This window comes from Poecilia mexicana, unplaced genomic scaffold, assembly GCF_051168715.1.
Source record: "Poecilia mexicana isolate PSO_F unplaced genomic scaffold, ASM5116871v1 scaffold_16, whole genome shotgun sequence".
Classification (NCBI taxonomy): Eukaryota; Metazoa; Chordata; class Actinopteri; order Cyprinodontiformes; family Poeciliidae; genus Poecilia; species Poecilia mexicana.
Genome location: NW_028263385.1, coordinates 2608480 through 2631321, shown reverse-complemented (window position 1 = coordinate 2631321; position 22842 = coordinate 2608480). Strand labels below are relative to the sequence as shown.

The window sequence follows — 22842 nt, the reverse complement described above, 5'->3', positions numbered from 1 at the left end:
AAGCAAATCTGTAAATTTATTGGCGGTTTATTTGTCGCAGACTGAAATTTGAGGAGCTTGAATCTCCATATTTGCAAACACAAATATGAATTTTCTCAAATCTCCAGTTTGGTCTGAATTTAAAGAAAAATAATTTTAGTGAGTTTTAGTGTGGATGAAAAGCCAGAGCACCAAAATAAAAATTTTCCCAGATGTGGGCTGACTGGTATCTGACGCCATGTCAGCTTCATCATCAGGTAGTCTGAGTGAGGAGAACCTTCTGGGTCATGTGGTTCTGATCCAGTCCGGGCTTGTTGTTCCTCATCAGCATTCCTGAGCCAGCGGAGGACAAACTGGGAGTCAGGAGGATCCAGCAGGAGGGAGGGATGGTGAACTGGGACTGTTTACAGAGAGGCGGCCAATCAGGAGCCTGGAGACGGCGCGCCGTCCAATCAGGAGCCAATAAGATGCAGAGAAAGCGAAGAGGTTCCATCTCCACTTCGACTAATTGGATTTCTTGGAGGTTTTTTCCCACAGGGAGTCGGGACAGATTAAAAGGCTTCTTCAGGGGTCAGAGGTCGGGAGACAATGGGCCCCATTGGATTGAATCACAGCAGAGATTTGGACCGGCTTAAAGGAACAAAGACACCATTTACTGGGGAAGGTTCAGCTGGAGGGAAGACTCACCCTGTTCATCAGTTCTGGTTCTGGTCCTGGTCCTGGTCCTGGTTTGTTCCTGGTCTTGGTCCTGGTCCTGGTCCTTGTTCTGGTGGTTCTTGTGGCTAAGCCCCGCCACCTGACAAATGTAGAATGAAATCTCCCAAAAGTGGGCGGAGCCAAGATACACGTGGGGGCGTGGCCAAGGCTTAGGATGAGGGGAGGGTCTAAAGCAGGGTGGGACTCATTTCCCCAAACGTTTCCTCTTTCTGCAGACGCCGAGTCTCGGAGCGAACGGTTCTGCCTCAGCCGGCCCTGCTGCTCAGTTTGGGTTTTAGTTCCTGTTTGGACTAAAAAGAGTTTTTGAATGGAATTATTAATGCTAGGTGTGCTAACGTGCTACCAGTGGCTCCTCTCCCACCCGGTGTGACGTCTCCTCTGGTTATTCTGATTTATCATCAGGGTCAGTTTAGCTGAATCAGCTTCCTGTGTCATTCTTTGCCCCTTTCCAGTGAACTGTTTGTGAGTCCAGCTGCAGCAGGTGAACCGGACCGGGTCAGGAGTTCATCTGGTCCGCTCTGTTTACCCTCTTCCTGTCCAGGAGGGCGGCACCCTGAAGCCCCGCCCCCTGCAGTCTGTCTGCAGAGCGTCAGGCTCTGCTGCTGACGAGGAAACTCGCTCTGCTATAAATACCTGAACCGCAGCTGCAGCAGACGGTTCTGTTCTGGGTCCGGTCCTGCGACGTTCTGGTTCTGGTTCTGGTCCAATATGGGAGACTTCTGGGCAGACGTGGCCTCTCAGCGTGTGGCCAGAGGACTGTCGGTACGTATCTGTGCTGCGTCTCCAGTTTCATGTTGCAGCATTTGAGGAAATGAGAGCAGAGAGGAGCAAACATCCTGCTGAGCGTAGAGACGAAACGTCTAGATCTGCCAGAACCGCTGAGCGTCCTGCGAGTCGGAGCAGAACGTCAGCTGCTGCTGCTGGACCTGCTCAGAAAGCAGAACAACAGAGGAGCTGGAGCTGCCCTCCAGCTCTGCTCTAAACATCCAGGTGTTCAGCAGGGGAGGTCAGAGGTCAGAGGTCAGGCTTGCAGACAACCACGGTTCCTCCAGGCTGGATCGTACCTTAGATCAAACCGACCAGAACCGGTTCTGGTTCCGATGCGGTTGTTTGTCGGTTCCAGGGAGAAACTGAAGAACAGATGAGTAAAACAAAAACGTTGAACGAAGGAGGCGAATCTGAAATGAACTTAGTGATGAAGCGACGCGGCGCCGATGAAGATTTTAAAAGTTTTCATATTTATTATGGAGAATAAAATAAAAAATGAAATGAACCCGGTTTATGCAACCAGAACCAGGAAGCTGGAGTCCAACAGACATGGACAGAACCTGAGCAGAATCAGAACCTCCTGGGTCTGTGTGGCTGCTCTGACCCAGAATCTGACCCGGTACCGTTTGGTTCTGTTGGGTTTGTTTCAGTCAGATTCAGGTTTATGGTGAACCCTCAGAGGTGCGTCATGTTCTGGTTCGGATCAGAACCATGTAGGAGCAGCTAATCTGCTGGAGGTGGTTCTGGTTCTGATCCAGAACTGGAATCTGTTCTGCTTTTCACTGTCAGGTTGTTTCTAATTTTATTTGATCACATTTTATTCTCATCAAAGCGCCCTGGTTCTACTGGTTTTACTGGCTGATTTATTTACTTTTATTTTTATCTTTTGTTTTTTATTCATTTATTTTGTTTAAATTTAAATTTGTCAGTTTAAAAATGAAACAAACTCCAGACGTCTGATCCCAGCATTTTGATTGGCTGCTGAGTCCCTTGAGCCCGCCCCCTTCCTGTGGCTCAGCAGCGTACGGAGGGCTGTGATTGGTCCAGCTTTCAGAGCTAAAGGACTGGAGGTTATGAGGCTGCAGCTCCAGTTGGACTGCTGGACGAGCCCACAGCATGATGCTGCCTCCACCGTGTTTACACATGGATGTTGGGATGCATTCCCATTGACTCCGCTCTGTTTTCCCCGTTTGGATTAGTTTGTCTCAGCGAGTCGGAGAGAAAAGGCTGAAGGCAAAAGGAGACGCCGTTCATTCTCCAGTGAAAAATGTTTCAACGTCTTTGTTTCTCTGCAGGGAAACGATGAGGAGGCTGTTCTGGACCAGGGCAAGACCAGCACCACCCTGCACACAAACTTTGAGAAAGAGGAACTGGAGAGTGAGTGATGCACACACACACACACACACACACACACACACACACACACACACACACACACACACACACACACACACACACACACACACACACACACACACCAGCAGCCCTTATTTGCACCCAAAACAGAAAGTAGCGAATCGTTCCGCCCGTATTTCCACTGTCTGTGTTTAAACAAAACGTTTCTGTTTGGGTCGTTACATTAAACATAAAAAACTTTTAACTCTTTTACTTTTTCTTCTGGAAACTTTGATTTAATTTACTTTAATCAGGGACCTCACTGTTTCCTGGAGCTTCATTTTCTGCTCCACTTTCACTAAAAGTCAGTTTCACAGTTTATTTTATTGTTTAAAGTCATAAAGGATCTCAGTTTTCTCCAAGTTTATTTCTTTCTAACTGTAATAAAAAAAGCAAAACTTGTACAAACAGGTGGAAATTTATTAAAATGCTAACAAAAAAAAGAGAATACTTCAAAACAAGATGCAAAACTATTTATTATGTTGAAGAATGGCTGAAAATGCATCTATGTATTTTATTTCCTGTAAATATTTATGATGGAACTGAAGTTTGTGTCTCAGTCGTTGCCAATAAATTTACTCTGATCGAAAATTACGATTAGAAACAAAAAGCATCAAACAGAATTAAACATCAGAGTCATAAAGCAGATGGGAGTTTATTCCATAAAAAAATACAATTTCACCCAAATGCGTCGGGACTTGATCCTGTTGGACCGGATCAGAACTCTGGTTCTGCTGGGTTTCATGTTAGTATTTGTGGATATTTGTTGTTCCTGTGAACAAGTGTGTGTGTGCGTGTGTGTGTGCTTGTGTGTGTTTGCGTGTGTGTCTGTGTGTGCGTGCGTGTGTGTCTGTGCGTGTGTGTCTGTGCGTGTGTGTCTGTGTGTGCGTGTGTGTGTGTGTCTGTGTGTGTCTATGCGTGTGTGTCTGTGTGTGCGTGTGTGTCTGTGCGTGTGTGTGTGTCTGTGTGTGTGTGTCTGTGCGTGTGTGTGTGTGTGTGTGTTCTCCTGCCAGGCCACAGAGCCGTGTACGTCGGCGTTCACGTCCCACTGGGCCGGCAGAGCCGCAGGCGGCACCGGCACCGCGGACACCGCCATCACCGCAGGCGGCGGGACCGGGATGACCACGAGGACGGCCGGGAGTCTCCGTCGTACGGTCGGTACCGATCCGATTCCTGCGTCAAGACACATCAGATGAGGATGATGACGAGTCTGACTTCCTGCCGCAGACACGCCGTCCCAGAGGGTCCAGTTCCTCCTCGGCACCGAAGACGATGATGAGGAACACATCCCCCACGACCTGTTCACCGAACTGGATGAGCTCGCCTTCAGGGACGGAGAGGTCCAGGTGTGGAAGGAGACGGCCAGGTGAGCCGGGTTCTGAGTGGTTCTGATCCGGTAAATCGGTCCAGTCAGACCGAGCAGAGCATTCAGAGAACTCTGCTGTAGATTGATGATGATGTTTGGGTGGAGCAGGAAGGAGGGCAGGGAGTCGGCAGTGAGGTGTGCGGCAGCAGGGATCTGGATCAGCTCCTGAAGCTGACCGGGTCACATGACGTTCTGGAGAGAAGAAGAATGAAAGAGGGCGGGGCTTCTGCTGGTTCTGGTTCAGACTTACAGAAACGTTACAGACTGCCGCAGCTCTAAAATCAGCAGCAAAACCAGATTTTATTAAAAAGATGCAAAGCTGGTTTAAATGACAACTTAAAATGACAAAATCAGACGCTGACGTCATTAAAACCAGATTCTGAACCTGTTAAAATGAGAGGCAAAAGTCATGGAAACCGGAGTTTCTGGTTCAGACAGACGCTGAACTTGTTCAGATTACTTCCTCGTTCAACGAGATCCAAGACGAGATGGAAATCTCATGCTTGCTTCTCATCATGACGAGCTGCTGCTCCTGAATTTATTTTCCAGCTGTGGCGGTTAAAGTCTTCTGAATTCTGGGTTTAGTCTCGCTTCAGGCCACCGGGTCACATGACCATCAGATTCACGAGGCGTTGGACGGGCGAACCAAACAGAACCTGGAGAACGGATCGGGTTCCCCTACCAGCCAGGCTGAGGAGGAGCAGACAGGAAGTTGGTGATGATGTCATGTTTGTGTCCAGGTGGCTGAAGTTCGAGGAAGACGTGGAGGACGGCGGCGAGCGCTGGAGCAAGCCGTACGTCGCCACGCTGTCGCTGCACAGCCTGTTTGAGCTTCGCTCCTGCATAATGAACGGCACCGTGCTGCTGGACATGAGGGCCGGCTGCATCGACGAGATCGCAGGTCAGACGCTAACAACATGCTAACCTGATGACAGGCTGGGGACACACCAACAACATGCTAACGGCGCGATAACGACATGCCAATGATGCGCTAAAGACATGCTAATGACATGCTAACAAGGCGCTGACGAAATGCATAATGACATGCTTATGATGTGCTAACAACATACTAGCATGCTAACAACACGCTTAAAACATGTTGACAACGTTCTGACGATGTGCTAATGACATGCTAACGCCCTGCGGCGACCCCCTCCCAGACATGGTGATCGACAGCATGCTGGCGACCGGCCAGCTGGAGGCGGAGCAGCAGGACAAGGTGAGGGAGGCTCTGCTGAAACGCCACCATCACCAGAACGAGAAGAAGCTGAGCAACCGCATCCCGCTGGTCCGCTCCTTCGCAGACATAGGCAAGAAGCATTCGGACTCAACGCTGCTGGAGCGCAACGGTGAGGCTGCGGCGCTGCTGCCATCCCTGAACGTCAGCTCAAACCTGGCAGTTCCACCTACAGAACCCAGTCGGGTTTAGAACTTCCCTCCGGTTCTGGTCCCGTTTAAGTCCAAAAATCTTCATTAAAACACCATGCACTCCACCGTCTGTATTTATCCATTAGGCCTGTTGCAATAAATCAATTAATGGGATTATAAATGAAAACATTTTCTTGATTTAGCTGGATAATAGAAGTCGCTCATCTGGTGTTTTGGCCTCAACTGAACCTTTTTTGGAAGGATAGTTTTTAACTTAATAATCCATTTAATTTGTTTGTTTAATCATTTGTTATATTTAAAAAGTTTTCCCGTGTTAAATGTTCATTTGAATTTAAAGTTTTAGTGTGTTCTTGCATTTTAATGCTGTTACCATTATATTATTTGAAAATGGTCTCAATATTATCGTTTATCGCGATAACTTCTGGGGCAGTTTATCGTCCAGCAGCATCTGTTATGGTGACAGGCCAAACCGTTTAGTTTCCTCTGGTTCTGACCCAAACCTGACGTTCTGTTTTCTCCCTGAGATCTGAGGGCAGAGTTTGGTTCAGTCTGCGATCTGATTGGTCGAGGTAACGGGGCGACGCAGCGCGTGTTGCATGAACATGCACTAACTGAGTGTTTAATGATCAGCAGAAGCTGCTTTCTGATTGGTTGGCACTAACCAGCGTGCTGATTGGACGGTTAATAACCAGCTGCTGACAGAGCAGAACCGCCATGTTGGAGCTTCAGGGGTTTGGACTCGATCAGAACCTCGATCTTTACACGCAAACATTAAAATAATTTTTCTGTTTATATGAACATTGTTGGCATTAAACGGTTTTTATTTCATTTATAAATATAATTAAAAGCAAAAGTTGTCATCCTGCTCCGTCCCGCCAGGATGTCAAGATTGATTTTGGATTTTCTGCAAAGAAATCAGTTTTTTGTGGCGCTGCTTTAGAAATATTAGTTACAAGTTTTTGTGATTATAAGGTTCAGGCTAAAAAAATGTGTTTCTTTCATCTCAAGAATAAAGTTACGTGAGAAGTCGTAATATGAAAATAACTAATATTACAGCAATATCACCATAATGAAGCTACTACAATATGAGAATAACGCCGTTTATGAGAGCAATTGTAATAAGAGAATAGTCATAAAGTACAAGAAAGTTGGGATAATTTCGGGATAAAGTCGTAATTCCTGATTATGCCGACGTGTATTAATGCGTGGCTCTGTGGATTTGCTGTTAATCTGGCCCGGCCTGCAGCTGGTTCCAGTTAATCTCTGATAATCCAATCAGACCCAGGATGGAAAATAATCTATTGCACTGAATCCAGATTAATTCTGAGGTGGGAACGTTTCCGTTCTGACCGACGTCCAAATCCGCTGCTTTTATCCCAGTGATGGGAAGTGAGGCGGTTTCCATGGAAACCCAGAGCCTCCTGCTGGTTTCCATGTTAGCATGACTCTGTTGACGTCGGCGTCTCTTCCTGTCCCTCCTCTCTCCAGGGGAGGGGGTGTCCTCCTCTCGCCTCTCCCTCCTCCGCCGCTCCTCCCAGTTCTCCTTCGACGCCACCCCTCCCCCCTCCCCACGGGCGCCCCTCCTGTTTGGTCGCCTCCTCTCTGGCCCCGCCTCCTTGCCTCCCAACATGTCTGCACTGTACCTCCAGGAGCGCCACCTGTCGGAGCCCCGCCCGCCCGGACTGGCCCCGCCCCTTCTGGACCTCACCCCCTCAGGAGCAGCGCCGCGCCGCCGCTCGGCGCCAGAGACGCTGGCAGGCGGAGCCGGGATCCAGGTGGTGGTTTTCCCTCCGGAGGAGGAGCAGCACCTTCACATGGATGATGGTGCTCCTGAGAGCCAAACAGGCAATAAGAGGCATGAAGCTGCTGCTCCTAACACCAGGCCTGGGGTCAGAGGTCATCTGGGGACCAATGAACCTCCTTCACTGGTTGGGATCAGCTGAGGCCTGGACTATAAATCAATAACTGACACATGATCAGCATGAACCGATAATACATCTGATAGAACATTTCAACAATATTCACTGAACTCCAGAACCGCACAGGATTCTGGGAGATGTAGGCAGGGCTCTTCTACTGTCAGACCCGCCAAATTAAACCTCAGAGCTGCAGCTGTCACAGAACCAGGTCCATTAATGAGTCGTTCAGTACCGACCAGAACCGGTCTGTTGACCAGTCGGAGCGCTGACTCGTCATCACTGAGGTCGCTCTGAAGCAAACAGGAAGTAGTCAGAGTGTGACGGCCAGCAGAGTCAGCGGCTTCCTGGACCGGTTCCCCTTACTCAGCACAAACCTCGTTGGACCGGTCCGGTCCGGTTCGGTTCAGTCCAGTTCCTCTGCTCTGATTTAAAGTGTCAGGAGCGAGCGTTCCAGCGCCCTGACAGGGAGTCCACTGAGCTGTAACCGGACTCTGGTGTCAGTGTCAGTGTCTGTGTGTGTGTGTGTGTGTGTGTGTGTGTGTGTGTGTGTGTGTGTAGGTGTGTGTGTGTGTGTGTGACTGCCTGCCTGCCTGCCCTGTGAGCTTCATGTTCAGATCGGCTGTCAGGTAAAGTATCAGAGCAGTAGAGTTGAAATCATCCAGGGATAATTTAATGTTACGAGAATGAAGTTAAAAAGTTTTAACTAGTGTGTAAGGTGAACGTCCTCCCTTAAAGTTCCCCTGACCAGGTCAAAGGTCATTCTTTGAGAGATAAACCCTCAGATGAGGTTCATCTCAAACTGGTTCTGGTGAAAAGATGAAATGATGATAAATCATAGATTTAATGAATAAATACTGAAGTGTCTCCAGCGTGGACTGAAAGAGAATCTGGTTCTGGTTCTGGTTCCGGCCCGGTGAATCTGACTTTGGGTGTCTGCAGGGCTGCTGGCGTCACCACAGTCGGCTCCAGGAAACCTGGACAACAAGATCAGCGAGAGCCGGATCGGCGCCGGCAGCCGAGAGAACAGCACCGTGGACTTCAGCAAGGTGAGCAGCACAGGCCCGGTTCTGTAGGCCCGGTTCTGTAGTCAGTGGGAATCTTTGGTTCAATTCAGAATGTTTTTAGTAAAAAAATTATTCATATTTTGTTGGTAAAACCCAAATGAATCCTTCATTTTCGTAGCTTCCTCTGTTTTGTTTGTTTCTGCTCTTCCCGTCTCCATGGCGATGGCGGAACATTCCCGTCTCCATGGCGACGGTGGAACATTCTGTACTGTTACAAAATGGAGGTCGACTGACGGCTGATTGGGTTTTTATTTTTTTAATGCATTTTAGGACAATTTGTACTAATTCTGAAGTAGAATCATAATTCTGTTAGTTTTATTTTTAGGACAGCTCCGATGTTAGCTTTGTTTATTTTTTGATTGTTATTTTGTAGACTCTATTTGACCAATAGTCCTGCATTTGTCGCCATGGTTACGTTCGATTCTTGATGTCATTGCAAACATTTTAAAATAAGAAAGAAAAAGTTGCTGAGTCACTGTTTCCAATGGCGATTCCTGCTTCTTCTGGAATCAGAACCAGGAACCGAATCCTCAAGCTCAATCATCAGAACCTTCCGGGTCCAGAGAGGGACAGATTAACACTGCCTTCAGGTCTGGGTTCTCCAGAACCAATCAGAGCTGAAATCTGACAGGAGGGAAGAAGAGTGGGCGTGTCTCTCTGCTCTCTGGGCTCTCATTGGACAGGAAACAGGAAGTCCTCCAGTGGTGGGAGACAGAAAAACCCTGGTTAAATCCAAAAGGTTCTGGTTATTCCACCGGGTCAGAACCATCAGCTGAAAAAATCCTCAGTTAAACTGGAATGGTGGAAAAACTGGAGATGGAATCCGGACGATATCTGGGTCGGACAAAGTCCAACTTCCTGTATTTAAACTCTGAACAGTGGATCTGGGGGCGGGACCTTCCAGGGATGGTCCAATCAATGTGTCGGAGGGTGACGGCTCGTCTCTCTGCAGGACTGTAACTGTGTGTGTTTGCTGCCGGCGGCCGACAGGAAGCCCGCAGTAAGTCACCTGTCGCCCAATCAGTGGCCTGTGTCGTGGTTGGTGCTCTGTGATTGGCCGATGCTCGCTGTCGTTTCAGTGATTGTTGTCGGCTGTGATTTTGATGTCACCAATCAAGCGTTGTGTTTTTACCTCTGAGGTTTTGGGACGTATCGGACCCAACAGCACCACCTGAAGCCGTATCAGTCTGCCTCTGAAAGTAGTCCTGACATGTTTCAGATGTTTTTCTGAAATTAGTCAGAATGATTTCAGTGGTCCAGCTGAGTTCCTCAGTTTGTTTGGACCTGAGCCGATTCTGAAGGGGCTCATGGTTCTGACTGGAACAGGAGTAACGTGGCAGCAGTACCAGGATCCGGTCCAGGAGTCTGAGTTCTGGTTCTGTTCCAGGTGGACATGAACTTTATGAAGAAGATCCCGCCTGGCGCCGAAGCCTCCAACGTCCTGGTGGGAGAGGTGGACTTCCTGGAGCGGCCCATCATCGCCTTCGTCCGCCTGGCGCCGGCCGTGCTGCTGACGGGCCTCACTGAGGTTCCGGTACCGACCAGGTGAGATCAGAACCTGCTGGCTTGGTTCCCATGGCAACTCTGGTCCATTTCAAGCCCACAGAGTGAAACCAGAAGCTGCTTATGAACCACAACCCATGAGGAGTTCTGAAGCGTCTCTCTGGTTCTGCTTCAGGTTTCTGTTCCTGCTGCTCGGTCCGTTCGGGAAAGGCCTGCAGTACCACGAGATCGGACGCTCCATCGCCACGCTGATGACCGACGAGGTGAGCCGAGTGACGCAGGAGGTTCTGGTCTGGTTCTGGTGCGACCCAAACAGAGGAACCCTCTCTAACCTCCCCGGTTCTGCCGCAGGTCTTCCATGATGTGGCGTACAAGGCCAAGGACCGGAACGACCTGCTGTCCGGCATCGACGAGTTCCTGGACCAGGTCACGGTTCTGCCGCCGGGCGAGTGGGACCCCAGCATCCGGATCGAGCCTCCGAAAAACGTCCCGTCTCAGGTGAGAACCCGCCTACCGAGGCCCAGGAGGGCCAGCAGTACGCAGAAACTCGTCCTGTAAAGTTATGATAAACTAGCTAGCAGAACTTCTGTTTTAGTATTATGTGAAATTTTACTATAACAAATTTAAGAAACCATAAACTTGCTAACATAACTTCCATTTTAGCATAAATTACATTTTTGTAGCATAATTCTATTTTATGCTAAAACGGACGCTAAGCTAGAAAGGTTATAACTTCTGATTTAGCATATTTCTGTCTAAGAGCAGCAACGTCCGTGTTTTTAGCGTCCCATCTGTGTCTGCAGGAGAAGAGGAAGATGGCGGCGCAGCCTAATGGCTCCGCCCACTGCTCAGAGTCTGTGAAGGAGATGGAGGATCACACGGGCCCAGAGCTGCAGCGGACGGGCAGGTGTGTGTGTGTGTGTGTGTGTGTGTGTGTGTGTGTGTGTGTGTGTGTGTGTGTGTGTGTCTCTGGTGACCTGATGTAACCCAACAGGATCTTCGGAGGCCTGGTGAACGACGTTCGGAGGAAAGCGCCGTTCTACTGGAGTGACATCAAAGACGCGCTGAGTCTGCAGTGTCTGGCGTCTGTCCTCTTCCTGTACTGCGCCTGCATGTCCCCCGTCGTCACCTTTGGCGGCCTGCTGGGGGAGACCACCCACGGCAGAATAGTAAGGTTCCCAGACTCTGTCTGACCTCTGACCCCCACAGCAAACCCACAGTCAATGCTACAACATATGTAAACGTCAGAATGTTTTATATTCACTAATCCATTATTTTTACATCCATTTAGCATAAATGCTAACCTTCTGGTTTTAGATGGCCATGAGTTCTGTGGTACAAAAGTTTATTATTAGATAAAATATTGTGGCTTTCTGAGGCTCCCACAGCGCCCTCTGGTGGCGCCCACTTTGAAAAACACTGAGCTAAGAGATGGGCAGCAGGAAACATCCAGATATAAATAATAGTAGTAATAATAATAAAGTATAAAAATAATTTAATGTGAAAAAATAAGTTCTAAAATGTTTGACCATAATTAGGGACCATTAGAGATCTCTGTGGGACTTGCTGATGTTTTTCCCGCGGCGTGCTCAGCAGTAACGTCTCCTCGGTTCTGCAGGGCACCATGGAGTCTCTGTTCGGGGCGTCCATGACGGGCGTGGCCTACTCCCTGTTCGCCGGCCAGCCGCTCACCATCCTGGGCAGCACCGGCCCGGTTCTGGTGTTCGAGAAGATTCTCTTCCATTTCTGCGAGTGAGTCTGAACCACAGCTGTTTCTGAGCTGAACGGCAGCGCCCCCTGTTGGCCGCTTCGTGTCTCAGCCTTCAGGCTGTTAAATAAGAGCTAAACGGGTCACAGATTATCGGAACTTTTAGGATTTAATTCCTCTGTTGTTGATTTTCTGGAGCGTTTAGACTTTTAATCCTTTTGTTTGAGGATTAAATCTGTTTCATAACTCTTACATAAACACCTGGTTTGTTGGCTGCTCTGGTTCTGAACCCAAAAGAACCAAGATGGCTTCCTGGTGAGGTGTGACGTCTCTTTGTCTGTCCCCAGGAATCACGATCTGTCCTACCTGTCCCTGCGGACGAGCATCGGGCTGTGGACGGCCTTCCTGTGCGTCCTGCTGGTGGCCACGGACGCCAGCTCTCTGGTCTGCTACATCACCCGCTTCACTGAGGAAGCCTTCGCCGCCCTCATCTGCATCATCTTCATCTACGAGGCTCTGGCCAAGCTGGTCGACATGAGGAAGAAGTTCCCCGTCAACCTGCACAACCAGCTCAACAACCTCACCTTCTACACGTGAGGGGCGGGCCTTCATTTTTTTAATCCATTTGTTTCCTTTCATTGTTTTATTTTATTTTTAAATAAATTTAAAATAAAATTAATGAATTTTTTCCCCTTAATTTCTTATATTTTTATCTTTTTTTCTAGTGATATTAGTATTTACTTCATTTTTTTTCTCTCTTTTTTCTCATTTAATTTCTTAAATGAAAATAAAATGTAAAAAGAATTGTTAAAAATATTTCTTTAATTTTTAAAAAGTTTTTATAGATTTTATTTTTCTTAATTAAATTTTTTTCTTTTCTGTTTTCTTTACATAAATAATTTTAATGTACTTATTTAAGCAATTTATGTCGTCTGTCCGATGGCGCGGGTCCGGTGGTTCTGATCCGGTCTGCATCTCTTCCAGATGTCGATGTTCTGCTCCCTCCAACGCCTCGGCGGACGTCCAGCAGATCTGGAGCAGCAGGAACCTGACAGCAGGAAGCATCGAATGGGAGCAGCTGAACGTGACGGTACGGCTCTCTGGTCCACAACCAGCGGCCCCCAGAGGCGACTGCGCAGCCGGTGGCGGCCCCCAGAGGCGACTGCGCCCCGGTGGCGGCCCCCAGAGGCGACTGCGCCCCGGTGGCGGCCCCCAGAGGCGACTGCGCCCTGGTGGCGGCCCCCAGAGGCAACTGCGCCCGGTGCGCCCCGGTGGCGGCCCCCGGAGGCGGACGCGAGGTCTGCGGCCTGTAACCTTCCTGTCCGTCTCTGCAGGCATGTCAGGACTTGAAGGGACAGTTTATCGGGTCGGCTTGCAGTGATAAAGGACCCTTCGTCCCAGATGTCCTCTTCTGGTCCGTCATCCTCTTCTTCGCCACTTTCTTCCTCTCCTCGTTCCTCAAACAATTCAAGACGAAGAGATACTTCCCCACCAAGGTCAGTCCCTCTGCATTCTGCTTCACAGACCTGCTGGTTCTGCTTCACGGACCCTCTGTTTCTGTCTACAGGTGCGGTCGACCATTAGTGACTTCGCCGTCTTCCTGACCATCATGGTCATGGTGCTGCTGGATTACCTGGTGGGAATTCCTTCTCCCAAGCTGGAAGTCCCGGAGCGATTCGAGGTGATCCACCTTCAGGTTGACGTTCTCGGGTTCAGTGGAGTGTCTGCACTTCCTTAAAGCCTTTAAAAGTTTTAAATTCAATGGAAAAATGTATGTTGGCCTTTAATATATTACTTACTTTGTGACTCATGGCGGTTGAGGCTCCTGTATGCTATCTAGCCATTTAGCAGTTTTGCGTCTGTCATAGGTTAAGTCCAAATGTATCTCCAGTTGGCTGACTTCTGGTGCGATGCTTCATGCATTTTGTGCTAAAACGCTAGCCACTAATGGGATTAAGACTGTAAAGAGCCATTTCCAGTACAATAAGCAATAAGCCGCAAATTTTATTTGTACATTTTAGTGTTTTCTTCCCTTCTGAATACTCTGGATAAGGATCGGGTTCTAGGTACGTTTATAGCATTCTATTGGCGTCTGTGGCCCTAAGTTGGCGTCTGCCGCCTTCCTCTAAGAGCGTCCGCTGGGTTGTAATGGCGTCCGCTGGGTTGTAATGGCGTCCGCTGGGTTGTAATGGCGTCCGCTGGGTTGTAATGGCGTCCGCTGGGTTGTAATGGCGTCCGCTGGGTTGTAATGGCGTCCGCTGGGTTGTCTGCAGCCCACCACCAGCGACCGGTCCTGGCTGGTTTCGCCACTCGGCAACAACCCCTGGTGGACGCTGCTGGCGGCCGTCATCCCCGCTCTGCTCTGCACCATCCTGATCTTCATGGACCAGCAGATCACCGCCATCATCATCAACAGGAAGGAGAACAAACTGAAGGTGGGTGGGGCAGCTGGTAGCCGCGGTCCGGTCTCGGGTTGGGCCTCTGTGGTTCTGACCCAGTGTGTGTCTCCCTGCAGAAGGGCTGTGGGTACCATCTGGATCTGCTAGTGGTGGCAGTCATGCTGGGGGTCTGCTCCATCCTGGGGCTGCCCTGGTTCGTGGCGGCCACCGTCCTCTCCATCTCCCACGTCAACAGCCTGAAGGTGGAGTCGGGCTGCGCCGCACCCGGAGAGCAACCCAAGTTCCTGGGCATCCGGGAGCAACGAGTGACGGGATTCATGATCTTCATCCTGATGGGCTGCTCCGTCTTCATGACGTCCGCGCTCAAGGTGGACATCTGGTTGGACATCGAACGTCCGGCCCGGCGTTCCGATGGACGCAGTAACAAACGTGTCCTTTTCGTCCCCAGCTCATCCCGATGCCTGTCCTCTATGGAGTCTTCCTCTACATGGGAGTGTCGTCACTCAAAGGCATCCAGGTTCATTTCTAGTTTTTTGTCTTATTAATTTATTCCCAAATTTGTCCTCTGAAGTTACTCAGTGAGTAGCGTAACGAAATGTTGTTAATAATAATATTACTGAAGTCAGAAGTTCCTCTGAACATTTCCTGGTCTTTCAGCTCTTTGACCGGATCAAGCTGTTCGGCATGCCGGCCAAGCACCAGCCGGACCTCATCTACCTGCGCTACGTCCCGCTCTGGAAGGTCCACGTCTTCACCGCCGTCCAGCTGTCCTGCCTCATCATCCTCTGGGCCATCAAGGCGACAGAAGCCGCTGTCATCTTCCCCATGATGGTGAGGCCGTGTCGCCCTCCGTCTACCCCCACCTGAACGGCGCCGCTCACCGCCGTCCCGCCTCTCCCTGCAGGTTCTGGCGCTCGTCTTCATCCGGAAGCTTCTGGACTTTTGCTTCACCAAGAGAGAGCTGAGCTGGCTGGACGACCTGATCCCCGAGAGCAAGAAGAAGAAGGACGACGACAAGAAGAAGAAGGAGGAGGTGAGGCGCTCTGATTGGTCCTTTGGCTCTGATTGGTCCTTTGGCTCTGATTGGTCCTTTGGCTCTGGCTCTGATTGGCTCTGTGTTCTGATTGGCTGTCTGCAGGACGCCCAGCGGATGATGGAGGAAGCGGAGGACGAGCCGCCCTACGAGCCTCAGAGCATCCTGAAGTTCCCCATCAAGTCGCTGAAGGACAGGTGAGTCGAACACGGTGGCCCTGCCTCCTCTGAGTGAGCTCTGCTGCAGGCGATGACCCGGTTCTGGTTCTGGTTCTGTTGGTCCTGCAGGTCCGACCCATCTGAGGTCAACATCTCTGATGAAATGTCCAAAAGTGGAATCTGGAAATCCGTTTCCAAGAACTCTGAGGGAGGAAAGGCTCTGAAACGCTGCAAGAGGTGACAATGACATCACTGCCTGCGGCCGCTCTGATTGGTCCATGAGTTTCTGGGATCAATTCCTGATCAATAATCGATAAACTCAGATCTAACTGGTCTGAAATGTTTTTGCTGTCCAGTCAGGAAAAGCTTCCCAGCATCCAGATCAGCGTGGAGAATGTGGACGGACAGAGGTTCGTGGGCGCCGAGACAGCGTTATGATCCTCCATCGGGACGGCGAGGTGGGCGGGGCCTGAACGAGGCGGAGGACCAACCAGCTTCCACCTGGCTGTGCAGCATTTCTCTGATGACACGACTTTTATTTCCTCATCGTTTTACACGGACAATCCTCAGGTTACTTTGTTTTAACTGGCAGACCACCGCTGGCGCTGCACTCTGATTGGCCGGCTGCCTGGCGCTGCACTCTGATTGGCCGGCTGCCTGGCGCTGTGCTCTGATTGGCCGAAGGCTATCGAACTCAGAGGACGAATATTTATTTCTCCTTCAGTTCCTGATCTTCTCCACGATCAGACATAGAACGGACGTTTTATTTAATCCATCATGATGATTTCACTTTCAGAGGGTGTGTGTGCGTGAGAGTGTGTGTCTTTGTGTGTGTGTGTGTGTGTGTGTGTGTGTCTTTGTGTGTGTGCGTGAGAGTGTGTGTGTGTGCGTGAGAGTGTGTGTGTGTGTGTGTTTCACCATGTTGCCTGTAGGTTAAACCTCAGCAGATGTTTTGTAGTTTCTTTGTAAATTTTTAATAAATCAGTTGGGAGGAAACATTTTCCACATCATGAGTCACATGACCAACAGGAAGTGACTTCTGGAGGAAACTACGAAGAAGAAGAAGACAGGAAGTAGTTTATTTGACATTAGTGAAATAGATTTGTGACGGAAACACAGTGACTGACGCTGCTGCAGGATTTCAGGTAACAGATTTTATTTCCTGTTTCTGATGATTGAGATCATTTTATTCCTGTGTTCAGAAACAGCCAGCAGGTACCGCTCTAGACCGGACCCGACCTGAACTGGACCTGGACCCGACCCGCTCTGGAACTGACCTGGACCGGACCCAGGCCCGCTCTGGACCCAGGCCCGAACCCGACCCGGACCCGACCTGGACCCGACCCGCTCTGGAACTGACCTGGACCGGACCCAGGCCCGCTCTGGACCCAGGCCCGAACCCGACCCGGACCCGACCTGGACCCGACCTGGACCCAGGCCCGCTCTGGATCCGACCCGGACCCAGGCCCGCTGTGGTCCCTGCCGCCGCTCTGGGTGAGTCTGGTGACGCGGCTGCAGAGCAGCTGCTGTTTCTACCAAAACATCTTTAAAAATGAATTCAGTTCAATTCCAAAGCACCAAATCGCAACACATCATCGCAACGCACTTTAAAAACTAATTTCTGCATCAAATTCAGTTTGTTATTCAGATCATTTTGAAAAGTTTTTCTCCAAGTCAGCAATGCTTTCCAAAATAAAAGTCCTAGAAACACAAAACAATCTTCTAAGTTGAACGTAAAATGTTTTATTATGAAAGCTAACAATTTACACAAAAATGTATTATTCATATTTTAGAATAAAATTAATTACAAGAGAAAATACATTTTGCATAATGAAGTGAGTTTTTTGTATAAATATGGAAAATGAAGAAATATAGTTTGAAGTTACTTTTAAAGCTGGTCGTTATTAAAAGAAGAATTTATGAAAAATAATTTCTGTTCGAGTCATTCTCTTCTGGACCAGCAGGGGGCGACAGTGGACAGGCAAGACCCGGCTTTAACAGGAAGAACCCAGCAGAACCAGAACTTTCCATGTTAGAAAAGATCAGAGCATCAAAAGTTTTAATGAAACAAAAAGAATAATAAACAACGAATGTTTTAAATTATTATTTATTCATCTGATCAGTTTCATGTTTTAGTGTAAAAACTGTAAATTATTGAATCCAGATGAGCTGATGGGCCGGTTCTGTTTGGTTCTGGTCAGTTTGGTTCAGATTTTAAAGAAAAATGGAGAAGCTTCATGCAGAATCCTGACGGACCGTTCTGGTACCAGAACCTCTGGTCCGTTTTGATGTCTTCAGTGGTTCTGCAGCTGCATGTGGAGGTGAGCGGTTCTGGTGCGGTTCTGGCCCGGTTAGAGGACTCTGGCCAGCAGGACGGTCAGCAGCAGGGCGGCGGACAGACCGGACCTCTGGGATTCTCCTGCAGACAAACCCGGGTTAATCTGTGGTTCTGGTTCTGGTTGCGGTTCTGGTGGGCCGGAGCGGACTCACCTGCAGCCCGCAGCATGACCTCGGTGACCCCCAGCGACCCGTTGTGCGGCGCCGGCTGGATGCGCAGCAGCCTGCAGAGCAGCGGGTAGATGTGGATGCTGTCGAACGGGTCGGACACAAAGTTCTGCTTGAAACTCGGTCCGACGGCCCGGAAGATGGTCTTCATGTCCATCTCCCCGTTGTGGAAGCCGTGGTCGCCTTTGTTCACGTAGACGATGAACCTCTGAGAAACAGAGAGGCAGGGTGACCTTTGACCTCACCTGCTGCTCTGGAACCAGAAGCTCCATTTTAACAATTTTACATCTGAAAAACAAAAACTGACTTCCTGGTTTTATCTTTAATTAAACGTCAGACGTCAGATCTTAAAATGAGATCTGAACCTGAAGAACAACAAACTTCAGGTACAGGTACGTTTTGTTTCTGTGAGGAGAGGAAACAGACTTCAAAATAAGAGCATGAATCTAAAACTCTGCTTGAATGATTCTTAATAGTTTATAACGAAACTTGAACACAGATGTTTAGGTTCAACTGAAGGTTTCATAAAACAGCCGAGTAAATTAGTGCTTCAGAACTGAGCTGAAAAAATGATCTTGGGAAGCTAAGTGCACTAAACGTTTCCAAAGTTAGCGAAAGTGTTTTTAGCTAAGCTAAAATTCAGCAGAAGTTTCACGCCTTGACTGAATCGAAGATGCATCTGTTAAATACTGAGTGAATATTTATGCAGTCACTCGTTTAAATGTCCCACCAACTTTAATTCTTTTATCTTGTATAAAATTACTCCCTTAACTAGTTAAATCTTTTTGTTTCTCATTATTTTGTATAAATCAGATTTTACTTTGACAGGGTGTCCACACATTAAGTCTTAATTCGTGTAAAAGTAAGAAATTAAAATGTCTTGAATTAATTTAAAATGTAAGTTAAAGACGTTAACCACAGGTCTTAAGTTTTGTCGTAGCAGTTTTATTTTTTTACATTTGAGTCGCTTGCAGACATTTCATTGCATTCTGGGGGCGATTGAGGCTACCGCTAACTACCTGCTAATAAACCCTTGCTAGCTGGTTAGCTAGCTTTTTTTTTTTTGCATATGTAATGAGTGCAAACTAATCACCACTTTGCTGAAGAAAGATCGTCTCTCTCATTGGCTCACTTCTGTTCCAGCTCATTCATTCTGGGCTAAAAGGACGTTACAGCTAAATTGCATATTTTATTTGTAATTAAATACATATCCACTTTTGAACATTTCTGTCATGGTCTTAAATTTCCTTCGTAATGGTCTTAAAAAGTCTTAAGTTGGTGAAGCCTTTAGGAACACTATTGATCTGTTGTGAAGCAGCCAGAAATTGGCTCAACTTTTAGCAGATTAGCAGAGGTTTTCCCTCTGCCTCATCAGATTTAAAGGTTAATGAAAATAGATAATGAAATACTTCAATATGAGTATTGGACTTTAGCTAAAAGAATCATCTCGATGGTCTTTTACTTCATCGCTAGTGATATTAGCACAATAAAGCGGAAGTAGTTCAGGGAACTGAGACGATAACAGAGTCTTTCTGAAGCCAAAGAGTAACGTATTAATAAAACAAACGAACAGAACAATTCTTCAACACCACTGGGACCAGGACTGTTCCCACACTGAAGTTCCTAGCACTGATTCTTTGGTGAAGAACCAAACCTCTGGGCCTGCAAGGTGAGTCTTACCGAGTTCAGGTTGAACCCCAGGTCCGCCACGACCACGATGGGAGGAAGCCGCTTGCTTCTCCCCAGATGGAAACTCTCCGGGATCTCCTGTTTCTTGTAGACGGTCAGATTGGGAGCGTTGGACAGAGCGTCGTAAACCTCCTGGTCCTTCCCCGGCCGCGGCGTCACGATGCCGAAGCCGCCGTAGTCCAGGATCTCGAAGGAGGCGAGCTCCAGCAGGTTCAGGTACTTGTTGAGGACGATCTCATCCACCAGCGGCCGCTTCTTGACGGTGGTCATGCCGTGATCTGAGGTGATGACGACGTCCAAGCTGTCGTCCAGGCCGTGCCAGCTGATGGCGTCGCGCAGGTAGCCGACGGTGCGGTCGATCTGCTGGATGACGGTCTTCCTGTCCGGGTGGTCCGGCCCCTTGTTGTGGCCCACGAAGTCCGGCTCGCCGTAGTACAGGGTCACCAGGTCGAAGTCCTCCTCTGAGAACCAGCTCAGAACCGTGTCGATGTTCTCACGCCATTCTGTCTCATTGGTGTAAGGGTGGCCGGGCTCTGCCAGCCGAACTCTGTTGACGCTTTGACCCCCGTAGGTGGCGCCGCCTCCCGGGAAGAAGAACGAAGCGGTTTTCAGACCCTGAAAGAAGGAGATCAGTTTGATTTACTGGTTTATTGTCACGTTTGGAGCGCCTGCAGGCCGGCTCGCCTCGACTCGCCTGGTTCTGAGCCGTGATCCATAACGGCAGCACTCCGTTGTCCCACCACTCCGACCTCTTCAGGGTCTCTTTGAAGGGAAGTTTTAGGTTTGTTGTTTCGTTGAACATTAAGTTGTGGACAACTTCGTGGTCTTCTATCCATCTACCTGAGACGAGACATTTAGCTCTGTGATTCTGGAGAAAAATGAACAGAAATGTCTGCATGGTCCACTGTTATGCTGCCATCTGGTGGTTAGATTTAGCTGTTCAGTGAAGCAGTGGTGATCAGGTTGAATTCAGGTAAAATGGGACATTTAAAGGTTTACCCAGTGTCACATTTTTTATTCTTAGTTTAAATATTTTTTGCTTACTAAATATTTAGTTGCATCAGTGTAAAGTCTCCATTTTTCACCATGACTCAGCATAATCTCTAATTGGGGGCTCGTCCGGGATTGAAACCAAACCTTATGCTTCTTTTACTGCCCCTGAAGGACTCATCATAATGATAATTGTCTATTTCAAGAGTGATCGTGTAAAATATAACTTGTGTACAACTTAACAATATGGATACCGAACACAACCCAGTTACCGCAGCAGTTGAGTCCCAGTGAAACCAGTTCAGAGAGTCAGGGCTGTGTGCAGGAGAAGCTGCTTTAAATGGATGTGATGCAGGTTTTAGTCAGACCGTTTTCAGCCAACAAACAGCGCCCCCTGCTGGAGTTAAGTTGATTTGTGTTTACAATATTGTGTCTGCAGCAGTGAGTTTAAAGTTCATCACAACTAAACCATCTCTGTCTGTTGGACGGCGTGAATAAAATCAGATGATATCTTTATAGAATGATGGATTTCATATTGATCTTCTGTTTATAGCCTTTTTTTAAATAAGGGTCAACATTAAACAAAAAACAGATACTTCAGCAATTTTTTCTTCACAAAAGTAATTTTTTTAAAGAGTTGGAATTGTGTGACTCTTATAAAGCCAGAAAGTTTCTTGATTTAAACATTTTCGGGCCTCCTGAGGTGAAAATCCAGATTTTTCCTGAGTGATTCAGGCTCAGATGCTTCTCATGTCTCCTGCAGGAAACGGAGTCTAAACCTTCACTTCCTGTTTGATCAGCCAGGAATCAGCAAACATCTGGTCGTATCTAATGCGGCCATAAACCTCCACTTACTGACAAGAAGATCAGCACAACCCAGACCAGCTGATAGTGCCGATAAGCAGCGATCAATAATCCAGAAATAATCTAGGAATGCAGGATTAGATTACATTTCTTATCCCGTAGCTGGTTCTGATCTGCAGGACTTCAGAACCGGATCAATTTCAGACTAGAGTGCAGCTGGTCTCCTTTAAATCTAATAAATTTAGTGACAAATATTTGTGCCTTGTTACCGTTTTATTAATATCTTTAAAATTTGTGCTGCACAAACCAAAACGCTTGATGCCAATTTCTCTAGATTAGTTTAAGGTGGAGCTCTAACTCCCCTAAGGAGGATTTCTGGGTTTAAGTCTTGATAACAGAAGCACAATTTGTTCCCATTTATTGATTTTAATTAAAATCATCCCAAATAAACAGTTTGACTGACAGAAGAAATGACTTGAACCAAAATGTGGTTCCTAACCATGGTTTCCTCCGAACCGTTCTGCCTGCTGCAGCCTCCCGTCTACCCAGGACTTCAGGTTTCTGTTGCTCTGTGCTGAAATGTCAGTTTCCCCCCTGGAGGACTGACAAAGCTCTTCTTCATAACTAATTGTTCCTGACTTTACTGCAGATCTGCTAGTAATGTAATTAACCTGCAGGATTGTTTGGTTTAAGGCCGTCCAGCGCAGCTCCAGACCTGTGATGGTGGTGAAGTGTGACGGCGACGTCATGGTCATCATGGGGGGGGTGACGTATTTGGCCTTGACCCCGTCCCAGGCCATTCGGTCCAGGTGCGGCGTGTCCACGTCCCGGTCGTAGTCCCACCTGAACCCGTCGAACGACACCAGCAGCAGCTTGGTCTTCTTCTCCTCCCTGCTGCTCAGCGGCTTCCCGCCGACGCCGCTCGCCGCCATCAGCACGAGGAAGATCTCCAGCCTCATCTTCAGCCTCACTGCAACTGCCTGGCGCTCGGCCGGTCCTCACCTGTGCAGGTGGCCCTGGTTAATGAGTAGTAGCAGTTCCTGATACAGATCTGCTGATGGAGGAGCAGACCTTCAACTGTGAACTAATGGGTCTTATCGGGACTGACTTTAATGATTAGATGGACTTTGAAAGCTGCTCCTTGGTGTTTATAAGTCTGGACCAATCAGATCCATAAAAGTGATATTCTGATCAATAATAATACCAGAGAACTTGAAGATGTGACCTGTGATGGACTGACTTGTCTCCAGTCACATGAGGAAAACACAGAGAATAAAAATTTCTTGCAGTAAATTTTCCACTTCAAGTTTTTATAAAACAATATTTTATCCATTTAATCTCAAATATCACCCCAGAAGCTCTTAATTTGCTCCATTTATGCTAAAAAGAGATTTATATAAGCTTTAACAGCTTTGATATTAACTTGAGTTGATCTCACGAGCCTTTTAAGAAAATT

At 48.2% G+C, this 22842-nt stretch overlaps 2 protein-coding genes across 5 annotated transcripts in view; one reads left to right on the top strand and one right to left on the bottom strand.

Moving 5' to 3' along the window:
• Nucleotides 1–16394, top strand: part of LOC106910597 (sodium bicarbonate cotransporter 3-like) — a 30692-nt gene extending 14298 nt beyond the window's left edge. The window contains exons 1-26 of one of the 3 annotated variants that reach the window (XM_088014256.1): nt 1277–1458; nt 2760–2841; nt 3873–4013; nt 4087–4225; nt 4966–5126; nt 5386–5574; nt 7103–7459; nt 8473–8579; nt 9985–10142; nt 10276–10363; nt 10452–10598; nt 10904–11007; nt 11095–11269; nt 11719–11852; nt 12156–12401; nt 12793–12898; nt 13143–13304; nt 13376–13489; nt 14082–14243; nt 14324–14575; nt 14656–14724; nt 14865–15038; nt 15112–15240; nt 15346–15437; nt 15528–15635; nt 15755–16394. In XM_088014256.1, the coding sequence (XP_087870382.1) occupies nt 1405–1458; nt 2760–2841; nt 3873–4013; nt 4087–4225; nt 4966–5126; nt 5386–5574; nt 7103–7459; nt 8473–8579; nt 9985–10142; nt 10276–10363; nt 10452–10598; nt 10904–11007; nt 11095–11269; nt 11719–11852; nt 12156–12401; nt 12793–12898; nt 13143–13304; nt 13376–13489; nt 14082–14243; nt 14324–14575; nt 14656–14724; nt 14865–15038; nt 15112–15240; nt 15346–15437; nt 15528–15635; nt 15755–15836 (3732 nt within the window). In that variant the 5' untranslated portion in view covers nt 1277–1404 and the 3' untranslated portion in view covers nt 15837–16394. Of the gene's footprint in view, nt 1–1276; nt 1459–2759; nt 2842–3872; nt 4014–4086; nt 4226–4965; nt 5127–5385; nt 5575–7102; nt 7460–8472; nt 8580–9984; nt 10143–10275; nt 10364–10451; nt 10599–10903; nt 11008–11094; nt 11270–11718; nt 11853–12155; nt 12402–12792; nt 12899–13142; nt 13305–13375; nt 13490–14081; nt 14244–14323; nt 14576–14655; nt 14725–14864; nt 15039–15111; nt 15241–15345; nt 15438–15527; nt 15636–15754 lie in introns of those variants that run through there. The other 2 variants (XM_014977271.2, XM_088014255.1) reach the window with 2 other exon arrangements.
• A 1186-nt stretch (nt 16395–17580) lies between these two features.
• LOC106910600 (ectonucleotide pyrophosphatase/phosphodiesterase family member 7) lies at nt 17581–22444 on the bottom strand. 2 transcript variants are annotated; one of them, XM_014977275.2, is made up of 5 exons: nt 22102–22444; nt 20287–20432; nt 19584–20207; nt 17889–18111; nt 17581–17817 (listed from the first exon to the last, which is right to left on the bottom strand). In XM_014977275.2, exons 1-5 carry the CDS (start codon nt 22343–22345, stop codon nt 17750–17752), a joined length of 1305 nt encoding a protein of 434 aa, XP_014832761.1. In that variant the 5' UTR covers nt 22346–22444; the 3' UTR covers nt 17581–17749. The 2 variants fall into 2 exon arrangements, with proteins under 2 accessions (XP_014832761.1, XP_087870392.1); XM_088014266.1 differs by having other exon boundaries at nt 17581–18111.
• Nucleotides 22445–22842: the final 398 nt, after the last annotated feature.

Bases quoted from the DNA above. Each gene is read 5' to 3' on its own strand.
- LOC106910600 (XM_088014266.1), bottom strand. From the start codon at position 22,345: ATGAGGCTGGAGATCTTCCTCGTGCTGATGGCGGCGAGCGGCGTCGGC. The intron at 20,433-22,101 runs GTCTGGAGCTGC...GTCTCGTCTCAG, and splicing joins ACACTTCACCACCATCACAG to GTAGATGGATAGAAGACCAC. The intron at 20,208-20,286 runs GCGAGTCGAGGC...TCCTTCTTTCAG, and splicing joins GGATCACGGCTCAGAACCAG to GGTCTGAAAACCGCTTCGTT.